This window comes from Pollicipes pollicipes, unplaced genomic scaffold (assembly GCF_011947565.3).
Source record: "Pollicipes pollicipes isolate AB1234 unplaced genomic scaffold, Ppol_2.1 Scaffold_2970;HRSCAF=3485_pilon_pilon_pilon, whole genome shotgun sequence".
NCBI lineage: Eukaryota > Metazoa > Arthropoda > Thecostraca > Pollicipedomorpha > Pollicipedidae > Pollicipes > Pollicipes pollicipes.
Window position 1 is genome coordinate 1 of NW_023596199.1, and position 13,462 is coordinate 13,462.

The window sequence follows — 13,462 nt, forward strand, 5'->3', positions numbered from 1 at the left end:
CATGACAGTGTGGGCGCGTGACAGTGTGAGGACGTGACAGTGTAAGGTCGTGACAGTGTGAGGGCATGGCAGTGTGGGTGCGTGACAGTATGCGGGCGTGACAGTGTAAGGTCGTGACAGTGTGAGGGTATGACAGTGTGGGCGCGCGACAGTGTGAGGGCGTGACAGTGTGGGGGCGTGACAACTTAGGGATGTGACAATGTGGGGCATGACAATGTGAGGGCGTGACAATGTGCGGGCGTGACAGTATAGGGGCGTGGCAATGTCAGGGCATAACAATATGAGGGCGTGACAGCGCAGAGGCGTGACACGTGCATATTGTGACAGAATGACTGCCAGCCAGTGTCAACACTATGCAGGTTTTATCACGTTACAAGTGAGAAGGCGTGACAACGTGAGGGCGTGAATATAAAGCGGCATGTCACTGTGGGCGCGCAAACACATAAGGATATAAACAAGTGATAACGTGGACGCATGAGGACATGGCGGAGTGAGAGTGTGAGCGTTTGCCGCATGCCGGACAGAGGACGTAGACGTATGAAGACATGACATATTACGAGCGTAAGCGTGTGACGGCATGTCATCGAAGTGGAGTGGGTGCATCCGGACATGACAGAGCGAGGGCGTGACAGCGTGCGTGGAGACCGACCTCCGGAGGAGCTGCAGGTCAGCTGGACCATCTCGCCCTCCCGGTACCGCCTCCGGGTGAGACGCTCGATCGCGTGCCCGCCGGCGTTCAGGATGGTCGGACGACCCGGCGGCGCTGCGGGCGACAGAGGCAAAACAGCTGAAAATCACAGACGGCGGCGGCGTGGCCGCGATGCCGTGAAATCTGGCACCTGGTGGCTGTGTTTCGTTGAATCTAGACGAGGCATGTGACAATCGCGGGGACCACGAGCGGACTTGCTTGAACGAAACGAGACAACTTGAACTTAACGTGGCAAGTTGGACAGATTGTGAACAAAGCGGTGATAGCCGCATTCTGTTTACGAGAGGAAAACTTTGCTGCGCATCGCGCGCCACCATAATGCGCAGTGGCAGATCTGGACAAATCATCCGCGCGGTTGTTCTGTTTTTGAAGTCGCCATCACGAGCGATGAATCGAGCGCGTCGGACCGGGGCCGCCGGCGTCGCTGGTTTGGAGGCCTGCGGGCGGCAGACGGCTGCAGCTGCCGTTGTGCCGGCGGCGGCTGCACTTAGGTCCGTCTGTCCTCGTAAATCTCACCCGCAGAAAAGTGCTGGAAACAACACAGTCCGAATGTGGGCTGGCACTACTGATATATCGGCGTGCAGCCTGTGGGCTGTGGGCGGGGAGAGGAGGGGCGGGGGAGGAGCTCCCTTCCCCGCTCCGGAGCGGGGAGGAGCTCCCCTCCCCTCCCCGCTCCGGGGCGGGTGGGAGAACCCAGCGCAGGATCCGGGCCGGCGGCGGCAGCGGTGCGGCAAGACGCCGCCTGAAAGCCGCCGCATGCAGCGCCATAAACGCCGCCGGTAAAATCGGCCGCTCTCGTCGTGCCGAATGGGCGGCTCGTCGCTCCATGACGACCGAGGGCGGAAGCCGCTGTCGGTGTCATGCCATACACCGGGGCCGGGGCCGCGCAGTCACGCGGGCGCCAGCGTGCCGCGACAGAGCCGGCCGCGCCAGAGCCCGGGTTCGGGCGTCGTCCTGGGACTACGGCGGGCGGAAGTGAGCTTCGGTTCCGAGCTCGTGAGACACGGCCGCCGCCGCGATGGGACGCGTCGAGGCGACCGGTGCGCAGTGCCTGACGGATGACGGGCGAGGACCCCGGTGTGAGAGGACGGAATCCGGATGAAGGAGGATAAGGCCCGTTGCGAGGGGAATATGGCCCGGGTGTGAGAGGGACAGGACCTAGGGTGAGAGAGTGTGTGCGTTTGTGTGTGTGTGTGTGTAGATCTGGGACGCGCAAGTCTGGTTTGGGTGTGAAAAGCTTGGGTACCTGGTGGGAGGGGCATGAAAAGCTGGACGTGAGAAGGAGTGGAATCTGGTCGTGAAAAGGGAGAAACTCTGGATTGAAAAGGTGGAATCGGGCACAAGGGGAAGACCTAAGAGGCGAGACCTGGGTGAGAAGATAGCCGAGCGCGTGAGAAGACGGTACCCAGGTGTGCGGGAGTGGGGCTCTATTGAGTTAGAAACATGCGTGCGAACGTGAAATTGAAAGGCGCGAACATCCTTCAGCCTCTATTTTTGGGCAATCGACGCCTGCATTATGCAAATGCGATTCGTCTCCACTGCTATTGATAGCCACAAAGGCCCTAATAGGTCATTGGAACTACTGCGTTGTTCAAGTTCCCGCTTCAACAAAATAACGCCTTAATTGGAATATTTTTATATCAAGGAATTCAAAGTCCATGTCAACAGCCTTCAAAGGATTTTTAAACTACGCATCGGCGACCAACGGTTATATAAGACCCTGGCGGGCAGCCCGGATGGTGGGGCCGTCTGATCCTATATGCAGAGCACAAACAGCCAGCGAGCGCTCAAGCCGGCCGAACCGGCGGCAATCCTGCGGCATCGTCTCGGGTCAAGTTTACCACCGTATCGAACCGCCCGAACGGGCCGGCTGTGTCAACGTGAGGAGCCAGAAGCGGGTCGGGGCTTCGCGTGGAGAGCAGTCGTCCATGACGAGTGGCATCTGAGGGGGCTGGCCGCCGGGAGTGGCGGCAGGAGTGGACCGGACCGCCGAGAGTGGCGCCAGGATGGCACTCAGCGCGTAAGGGGAGTGGGGAGCGCGCCCACTCGATCAGACGTGTCTGGCCCGCCACCCCACCGCACGCCCAGATGCGCCGCGCAAACAGAAGCCGTGCCAAGCGCCGCCGCCGATACATATAGGGGGAAGTCGGACGCGACGGGCTCGAGAATACGTGTGGGAATGGGAAGCAGATAGGGGAAAAAGATGAAGATATGAAGAGTGAGAGGAATAGAGAGCGCGAGAGTGAGACAGCACGAGGTAAAGGAGCAAGGGAGGTAGTAAAAGTGGGCAGAAGCTTGTTAACAGCGCGGCAAAGAAAGACGACAATACACAAGATACAATCATAACACTTCCAGCAGAGGACGAGAGACAGAGAGAGGGGGGAAAGAGAGAGGGGGAGAGAGACAGCGGGGAGCAGCGACAGCGTCACCAACTTAGCAAAAGGTGTTCACGCGCCATGGACAGGGCCGACATTTATGAGTTTTGAGCGCGATTCAGAACACCCGAGATTAATCACGGCGCCGAGTTATGCCTCAGATTCGGGCCGTTTTCGCCTGGCTGGCGCAGGGCGGCTGCCAAAGTCCGTCCAAAGATAAAACCCGGCGCCGTGGAATGGAAGCGCTTTGAAGTGCCGCGCCGGGGGCTTCCTGCGTCGGTTCGTCGACAAATCGACGGCGTTGGCGTCGGACGCGGGGCGCGGGGACTGCCGGCGGCTCGCAGCGCCCGGCCGCACTGTGTCAGTCAGAGCAATGCTGACCCGCACTGGGTCACATTCGCTGATGCGCTGCCGTGCGCTGGTGCAGTTCTGGCTGACGGTGGCGTGGTGTCCCAGGTGCAGTGTGTGTGGATCAAGACCCAGCGGTATCTTGAGATGGCTCTGGGAAGACTGCCGCGCCAAATTGCTCTATGTGGGATGCTGCGTTACGGGTGCAGTGTTGGCTGTCGCGACATCGTGGTGTGTGGGCTGTCGTAAGCATGGCCCGCTAGGGCTGCAGCTCTGTGTCGCTAAGCGAGTTCCCGTCCCATATGGTCTCTGTGCGGGCTGTTGTGCTGTGGTGCTGAGTGGGCTGTCATGGTTCGGGAGCTGTCGTGCCGTGGTGCTGTGTGGGCTGCAGTGGTCCGTGAGCTGTTGTGCAGTAGCGCTATGTGAGCTGCCGTGCCGAGTGAGCTGTTGTGCTGTGGCGCTATGTGAGCTGCCGTGCCGAGTGAGTTGTCATGCTGTGGCGCTATGTGAGCTGCCGTGCTGCGTGAGCCGTCACGCTGGGGTGCTGTGGGAGCTGTCGTGCTGCATGAGCCGTCGTACCGTGTGAGCTGTCGTGCTGCGTGAGCTGTGGTGTTGTGGCGCTCCGTGAGTTGTCGTGCTGCGTGAGCTGTGGTGCTGTGGCGCTCTGTGAGCTGTCGTACCGTGTGAGCTGTCGTGCTGCGTGAGCTGTGGTGTTGTGGCGCTCTGTGAGCTGTCGTGCTGCGTGAGCTGTGGTGCTGTGGCGCTCTGTGAGCTGTCATGATGTGGGATTCGTCGCATCGCGGCGCTGTTTAATGTGCATGCCGATGCTCCGCAGCACCACACCGGCTATGGGGCGACAATTGTTCAGTGAAACATAATCTCAGACGCGTCCATTCGGTTTCCCGTCCCAGTGAACCGTCAACAACGGTCGATCACCCGCCAACACCAAAGCCGGGGTCAGCTGACACGGAATATAAACATCCGACGGAATATCGACCATTAGAAAGGGTCTGCAGGTCCACTGGCGCGGGTTTCTCGTACTGGCCACGTTAAAATTGACTCTGAGGGCTACCCGGCCAGCGGCATACGACCCGCGCAGGGTCTATCGCATAATCAATCGGGAATGTCCAGATTTTGTGAGCACTGGACATGTGCCCAGCGAGAGCAGTGAAAATCTGGCCCCGGTCCCAAATCTAGGAAGCGCTAGGCTTTTATTGCGCGGCTGAACAAACTAAGCGCCTTGGCTGGTCAGCGTGAATAATGCATCTTAAAGCGAGGCCAGCTTTCGCGATGCAATTGATTCTTGCCCGGCAGCTGGCGGCCGTCGTGGGCGCCGAACTAATATTAATGGAGTCCGTGGGAGCAAACACGTCCACTGCGATCATTTACGTGGGGAAGGATGGCCTTTGAAGGCAACAGCGATGCATGGGGTCACGACCGAGTTTGACCAGCATTGCAGCTCGACCGGCCAAAATGGGCCCGTGGCAGAAACGCGGGTGGCCATTCTGACCTGTCGGAGGTGTAAGACTGGTAGAGGGGTCAGGCACGTGAGATGGCAGCTGTGACTTGTGGACACCTGAAGTGACCCGTTGGTGCCTACGAGAGACCCACGGTAGCCAACTGTGGATGTCCGTCGTGAGGCGGTCGGATGGGGACAATGAGAAGCGTGGTCAGCCGCGGTCACCAGGCACGTGAGGTGGTCACCTGTGATCTACCGATACCTGGGATGGCCAATCAGTGGCAATGTTCAGGTCTCCGTGGCCTATCAGAGACGTGAAGCGGTTAACTTTAGACTTATCGGCGACGCGAGGAGGTCACGTGTCAACGACGGACGTATCGCGCCGACCGCCGTTCTCGGGAGCGCTGGGGCCTGCCGTCGATGATCGGCCGGTCAGGACCGACGCGTCAGCGTGCATCCGATCGCCCCGTCGATACCGACGAACAGAACGGAGCGGCCGACGATCCAATCATCGACTTCGGACGGCCCCCCCCCCCCCCCCCCCAGACTGGCTGGCCCCCGGTCGCGGCTGATGGAACGCCCGGTCGCCGTCAGCCGGTGGGTGTCCTGGTCCGGGGGTCGGGAGGTGACGAGCTGACAACGTAGGGTCAGCCGGGTCAGGGGCGGAGAGGCCGGTGGTTCGGCGGTTCAGCGGGATCGACGCTCGGTCAGTCCGTCAGTGTAGGCGGTAAAAGGATGGCGCATGGACTGGCAACTACCGGTACACGGCCGGTGCCGGGCTACGTTGGCCCGCATTCAGTACATTGAGAGGTGGAGCCATTGCCGGTACAAGTGAGCTCTTTCAGGCTCTGGAATGGTAACGATGTACATCTCGCCTAAACTCGGTGCCAGCTGTTTAAAAGGAAATTTTCTCAAATCCGCACCAAGAGCTGGAACAGGCTGGATATTATGAACGGAATTCGAGGTCATGCAGATGAGGGGATGAGCAAAATGGTGTGATCCGAGGCCAGGGAGGACAGAGACTGAGATGATACCAGTCTTCACAATCAATAGCCTTGCCAATGGAAAGTTGATTACTAACCAAAAATGGGGTAACATGCAGGCAAGACAAAGACCAACTGAAGGCATATCACATTTCAGATCCGCAAGGACACACGACTTTTGCGACTAGCGTGCATGTCGACAACCATTCACTTGGCAAGCATTATTTTTCCGTCATAGTCATAAGATTTCGTTCATAGTTGGTGAACTCCAATTTCTCGGACAGCCACATTGCATTGCGCTGATGTGTTTCTGGTGAGATGGAAATAGCCAGCTGAGAGATAAATGGGGGCATTTCAAGAAGTCGAGGGAGCATCTCTAGACTGCTCCCGACAACTCCCAGATTCTGGGAACAGAGTTATGAGGAGGAACGTCAATAGCCTGTATTGATATACGAAAGCCGCCACCATCACTGTCTTACTAGCGATGTACGGATGCAATTACAGATAGCTGATGTATCCGAAAGCGCGATGCTCATTCAAACCCTGATTTGCGAAGATATGTGAACGTTCACCCCGTATCACCAAAACCTGTGAAGTTTTCGGTCAGATGACATTATCTTGATGTGAGACTGTTGAGAGACGCGGAGAAACAGCTGAGATGTTTTTTTTATAATTTTTTCCTTTCAGTTGTTTAACAAACGATGGGGACCATGATGTATGTCGTGTTTTGGCGGGGCAGGTGGTCACATTGCCAGCCTCCCATGGCCATTTGGCCGGCAGGTCCCGGGATCATAAACGCTGAAGAAAAAGGTAGCCAGAAAAAGTTGAAAAAATCGCTACCAAGATCCGACTGCGGCATGAAAGTATTTCCAATATATAACGCGAAGAAGCTCGCTGACAGCGGTCAACGCCGCCAGAGCCCTGGATGGTCACCCACTGCTCCCGAAACGCTCTCGGCAAGAATGGAAACTCACTGTCAGAAAGTGGCACTCGCTTCCGGCACTTACACATCCTGGTTGGCACCCACTGATGGAGGTCAGACACTCGCAGACCATGGCAAGACAGTTACGGACGACGGATCACCAAAAACGGACGATGGATACTCACTGATGATTTTACGCCAGTTACTGATGGCGATCCGACACTCGCCGATGGCCATCTGACACTCACTGATGACAGCACTGTATTCACTGGTGACAATATGGCACTCACTGACGACAGCCTTGGACTTGCGATCATAACTCATATGACGGTCAGACATTCACTGATGACAGTGTGGGACAGTATGGCACTTAATGACGACAATCAAACACTTGTGATCGTGACCAGACATTCACTATGATCGTTGGACATTCCCTGATAACGGCCAGACACTGCCTGATGACGGTCAGACACTCCCTAATGACGGCCAGACATTCCCTGATGACGGACACTCACTGCTGACAACATGGAACAGCATGGCACTTACTGCCGACAGCCAAACACTTGCGATCATGACCAGACATCCTCTGATGACGGCCAGACACTCACTGATGACGGCCAGACACTCCCTGATGACGGCCAGACACTCACTGATGACGGTCAGGTTGACACGTGAGTTGCGCGTGGGCGAGTGCAGGAAGTCGACGCGGCAGCGGTAGAGCCGCTGGTCGGAGCGGCGCACGGCCCCGATCCGCAGGTGGGCCGGCCGCGTGTTCGGCTGGAACTGCACCCGGCTGCTGTCCACGCTGGCGTCCGTCCAGTGGGCGCCGCGCGACCTGCCCCGGTCCCGCGCGTCGTACCTGGCGCAGAGGCGACGGCGTGTCGGCGCGGTCGGCGCCGTGTGCTGGAGGATCACGGCAGGACGGACAGCGTGGCGGCGGCCAAGTGGGGAACGCCGCGGGTGTTATGATGCGTTGCGGACGTATGCTACGTTGCTTAGCCAGAAGGTTGCGTTGTCGATTCGACTGAACTGCTACCGCCTTCGATAGCCTTTCAGCGTCTGATGCGGTACACAGTATCCGTAACTTCATAGCACTCACAGTCGCGACAGTCCCTTTCATAATATTTTCACACTATTTCAGGAGGTGGCCCATGAATAATTCAGCGGAGGCACGTCTTGCAATCACCGCCACGTGGCACCAAGACGTGCGCAAATGAACCCGATTTGGCACTTCAGGGAGTAGGCGGCAACAGCTCACCGGGATGCGAGCTTGCTTTCCCGGCGGGTCGCAATCAAACCCCTTTCAGCCTTCTGATGCACTCGTCTGCCACCGGCGGCTGGACGAGACACCGAATGCGAATCTGTCCCCAATTTGCTTTTCGACTGATGCCGGATTGGGTCGGGCCGCTTGACGTGCAATCAGCATCCGCTGCGGCCGTTTGTACGGGCGGGCGCCGGTCGATATCGGGACCGAGCAGCCCGTGAGCGTCCTCGCCAGCTATTGACGGAGCGTCAACGGCACTCAGCAGCGGGACACAAATACAAACCCAGAGCGGCAAATGGGCGACGGTGGTAGCAGCCGCCAATCTATCACCAGCGATGCCGAGTGAATCTTTCGTATTTGACCTGCGGGAAGTTTTCAGTTTGAGCCACTCGGCCAGGCCCGAACGTCGCGCCCCGCAACAGATAGGCGATGCAAGGAATGGTGTGCGCGACATGACGAAATGCGCCAGTCTGCCCTTACGTGTACACCGGTGTGCCTCCAGTGCCGTAGTACCAGAGCACCAATCGCAGCTCGTCGTCGGGTGACGGTGGCGTGACGTCACAGGGGAGCTCAGCCGTCTGCCGCTGCACTGCCGACACGTTGATCAGCGGGCCTGTAATGGACGACAGGTCGGTTGAACACCCACTTGTGGCCGACAGCCTGTTCGGAGAACGCTACCGGCTGCTGACATTGCGTGATATCAGCGGATGCGAGCAGTCCGCCTCGAATCACCCACAGAGAAGAACGCTACATGAGGATATCAGATATATCATCAGATAACAGAGACCACCAACCCCAACCATTCCATGTTTACTGTTTTCATGCACAATTCACCGCGGTCAATTTTCGTACTATGCACATTGGTATCATACACAAAAAAACGCCACAAAATGCGCAAGTGAAGAAAGCTGAGCGTAATAATGACATCAGCATTCAACACTTTCTAGATTAGCTAGTGGCACACTGAAATCTAAAATAACCTAGACACACTAACTGATCGACGCAACTCACACTTCAGTGAGCAGCGGCACGCGATAACTGCCGTCATGCGGCGAATTTTACTCAACGGCTGCTTACAGAGCGCCCAAGCCGGACCATTCCAGGTGTAATGATTCGCAACCGACGCTCAGCTGGCCAATGAGGCCCCACTCCCAGTTTTACAGCCCATCCGGCCGGAGCTGGCGCGAGCCGCCTCCGGAAGCCGTCCACTTCCGGCGGCGGTGGGCGCCGTGTCCGCTGGGAGACGGCGAGCCTCCTACCAAGACGGACCATGTTCCCCCGACAATCGATCGGCGTTTGTCTCCCGAGAGACAACTTCGACGCGGACTCTCTGCATCATGTCTAGCGGTTGTGACCCTTTGACGCGGACTGTCTGCGTCATGTCTAGCGGTCGTGACCCTTCGACGCGGACTGTCTGCGTCATGTCTAGCGGTCGTGACCCTTCGAGGCGGACTGTCTGCATCATGTCTAGCGGTCGTGACCCTTCGACGCGGACTGTCTGCATCATGTCTAGCGGTCGTGACCCTTCGACGCGGACTGCCAGTATCATGTCTAGCGGTCGTGACCCTTCGACGCGGACTGCCTGCACCATGTCTAGCGGTCGTAACTCTTCGACGACGGACTGTCTGCATCATGTCTAGCGATCGTGACCCTTCGACGCGGACTGCCCGCATCATGTCTAGCGGTCGTGACCCTTCGACGCGGACTGCCTGCACCATGTCTAGCGGTCGGGACTCTTCGACGCGGACTGTCTGCATCATGTCTAGCGGTCGTGACCCTTCGACGTGGACTGCCTGCACCATGTCTAACGGTCGTGACCCTTCGGCGCGGACTGCCTACATCATGTCTAGCGGTCGTGACCCTCGGCCCAGTGCGGCACTCCCAAAGGCGCTCCTGCTCCTCGGTCCCTGCTCCTCTTGCTCCTCTTTGTCCCTGCTTCTCTCTGTCCCTGCTACTCTCCGTCCCTGCTCCTCTCTGCCCCTGTCCCTTTTGCCCCTCGTCCTCACTGTCCCACTCCTCTCTGTCCCTGCTCCTCTCTGTCCCTGCTCCTCTCTGTCCCTGCTGCTCTCTGTCCCCTCCACATACTCTTTTTCTTCCGCCTCCGGCTTTTTTTGCGTCCGCAATATCACGTCTCGCTGGAAAGTATGCTATGACTGTCAGCCATGGGCCAACCTCACGGCTGCCCGAGCTGGGTGCTCCGCCCGAGGGTCTGGGCGACTTACGGTTGATTACACACAATGGGAGCAGCATAACCGCACCTCTGCCTCCCTCCGCAATCCCAAAACTCTGAGATGGTCGTGGTTAGATGCAATGGTTCTCACCGAACTCAACCTAACTGAACCAGATCTCCCCGTCTACAACATGTCTGGGTGTCAACTCGCTGTCCTTAGCGGCCCTTATATAAAGATACATATCCAGTGCACGTCTCCCAGCTGCGTTGGTGGCTGTATCTTTTACTCCCCAGGAGTGGAGAGGTGCTGAGGAAAGTTGGCAAGGCAATGCTTGCTGTTCACCCGCTGATAAGTAATCAAATTATGACTACTTTAGGAAAACAACTTAATTTTCTGCTACTATGACCCCCCCCCCCCTCCTGCCATGACCTGCATTGACGCATCGTTTTCAACACGTGTGCCCAGTGGTATCGGTATGGATGCCTGATGGTGTTTTAGAGTCATGAACCGTTCTGAGATATAGCCTGTGTATTCGATCTGCCAATGTGTCATGCACTGATAAAACCTCAGGGTTCGTGGGCTTGGCGATGAGATGCAATGCAGCAGTTTTGCTTCTGTCGCATTCCACTCGTTATCTACCATGCCAGCCAAAAATACCACACCATGTTGAGGTAGAGCCCCGCCCCCTTTCTCTCCTCTTTTCTCCTCTCCTCTCCTCTCCTCTCCTCTCCTCTCCTCTCCTCTCCTCTCCTCTCCTCTCCTCTCCTCTCCTCTCCTCTCATCTCCTCTCCCTTCCTCCTCCTCTCCTCCCTTTCCTCCTCTCCTCTCCTCTCCTCTCCTCTCCTCTCCTCTCCTCTCCTCTCCTCTCCTCTCCTCTCCTCTCCTCTCCTCTCCTCTCCTCTCCTCTCCTCTCCTCTCCGCTCCGCTCCTCTCCTCTCCTCTCCTCTCCCTTCCTCCCTCTCTCCCCCCCCCCTTCTATTTTTCTCACTCTCGTCCCTTCAATGGTAAGCAATGAGTGTCACATCCTCTCCTCGTCTCTCCAATGCTCCTCTCCAAATGATACTCGCTGCTCGGCAGGAAACAGCCTTCCTTCCTTACCAACATTCCCTGCCGAGTACTGCGAGCGGGCAACGGTGTTTTGATTCAATGCTACACTTCTCTACAAGTTTGCTCTGAAGGGTTTGCTGAGTGTGGACAGGTTTTCAGCAGGCAGCTTGGCCTGATTGAAACAATATTGTTTATTCAGGAAACCACTTCAAAGTTGGCCCAGTAAGTTGTTCGGTGTTTTCAAGCAGAATTCGAGGAGAGCAAAAGGGAAGACGGCAAAAAGCAAACGTGAAAATTTAAAGGTAACCCGAGTAGAGGCACTATCCCCACTTTAAATACTGCTGACGTACTATTTTGTAAAGCATGGAATACAAAACGATGCGTCGCTGGTTTATAACACATTATCTAGCGTTAACCAGGAATGTAGTTTCGCAAAATGAGTTGAAGGAGGTGGCTGTGAAGTGCAAAATGGCGCACCTTACTCCTAGAAACGCCAACAAACAGGTTCCACCTAGACTTGGTCCACTTTCTTCCACTGAATAGGTAACTACGCTCCTGGTTTTTAACGCTGAAGTGAAATAAAAAACCTGGGCTCAAAGGCATGCCATAGCACAACGATGGTTATAAGTCAGCACGGTAGGCCCATTATCAGGTCAGTCCGGGTTGTAAGCGCTATATGTACCGTAGAGCAGTCGCGTAAGTCACACGTTTCATAGCCTTTGTTTCGTCGGAGCAGAAACGAAGTATGGCAGTTCCATCTGGTAGTATTCCATAATTGATTAGCCCGGCTAAAAGTACCTTATGTAGACTGTTATGAGATGCCAGCAATGCCGTTCGCTACATAGGTGCCGAAGTAAAATACAGGAGATGTCGTTTGTGTTCTTGAAACTGATCGCATAAACACTGGTCGCTACAAAATCGAGCTGACATGAATTTAGTGTATCTAAAAAACTGGAGCTCAAACAGAAAATAAGAAGGCAAACATAGCGCTTAATAACTTGGTTCAATTTCTCAGCACAAATCAACGTGATTCGTACTCATCATTCGTCTTTATTTTGGGCTTATGTCAAGGGCCTTCCTCCATCCTTGGCACTTTTGCTTGTTACTTGTCAAGTTTATAAGTTTTTTTTCTGTGTTGTCGACCTACAAGACATCAAAACGTACTAGTTAAATGACAATATGGAGTAAACATTGGTTAATACGGGAGGGTCACATCGACCGCAACCCTATCCCTTCTAAGGAAAAGGGTTAAAGGGAGCGTTCCACATCTTCATGGTGTTTTGAACTGAAACAGCCACCTTGAAGACTTTTCGGTGCTGTTCACAGCTTTGTCATTCTTAAGACTTATGCCTCTCTGGTTTCTGAGCCAAACGCTCGCGAAAATGGGGATTGTTTCGTGGAGAATATTTCAAGGTCACCTTGTCATGACGTCATAATAACGTCATTCAAATGATATAACTCCATAAGCCACGCGGCAGTCAAAACCTAGAAGAATAGAATTGTCGAGATGTTCATACCTGGCGTTGGTGGGCACAGTTTCCAGACATAACGGCCATCAATTAGCTTTCAATCAATATTGTGCAAGGTACAATGGCGTTATCAAGCCATAACGCATTGAGAAGCATACTTAGTAAACAGAAAATTATGCTGTCTAGAGCAGTCTTTTCCACTTAAAAAAGATACCAATAGTTACAAGTGAGCTTGTTGTATCATATCTGATGCCTTCTTCAATGGCCTCAAATGTAAAACATTCCCTTAAAGATGATTGGGCCCATGACAAGATCGTTTGGCGCGAAGTGTGTGAAAAATTGCGACATACATTCCTTTTTCACATGGCGTCATGCTATTGACTAGCAATGCTTTGTCTTACGCTGCAGCAAATCTGCGCACTTTTGAACTCAACACGACCACAGTGGGAGGCGGGAAGGTGAACTGAACACCAAGTGGAACGGCGCTTACGTTCGTAGCGTTTCGGCCGAACACAATGCACACAAATGACAAAAACGCCCGCGTGAGCAGTGCTCGATTAGGGCTGGGTTAATTGGGCTTCTGGTGACGAGATTCTACTTCAAAGCATCGCTTAAGCAGTGTGCGCCACACAAAGCTGTTGGTGTTTCCCGTAGCATGCCAACTGTTTGTGGCACATCTGTATCGGCACCTCTGCGAACACCAGGAAGCGCCTTT

General features: G+C 55.3%; 1 protein-coding gene across 1 annotated transcript; it reads right to left on the reverse strand.

The window, feature by feature from the left end:
• Window positions 1-649: 649 nt before the first annotated feature.
• LOC119114689 (uncharacterized) lies at window positions 650-9,108 on the reverse strand (the record flags this gene model as incomplete). The annotated part of the gene is made up of 4 exons (XM_037238707.1): window positions 9,072-9,108; window positions 8,541-8,673; window positions 7,405-7,655; window positions 650-763 (listed from the first exon to the last, which is right to left on the reverse strand). Coding segments are annotated over exons 1-4 (535 nt in total), but the record flags the coding sequence as incomplete, so codon positions are not given.
• Window positions 9,109-13,462: the final 4,354 nt, after the last annotated feature.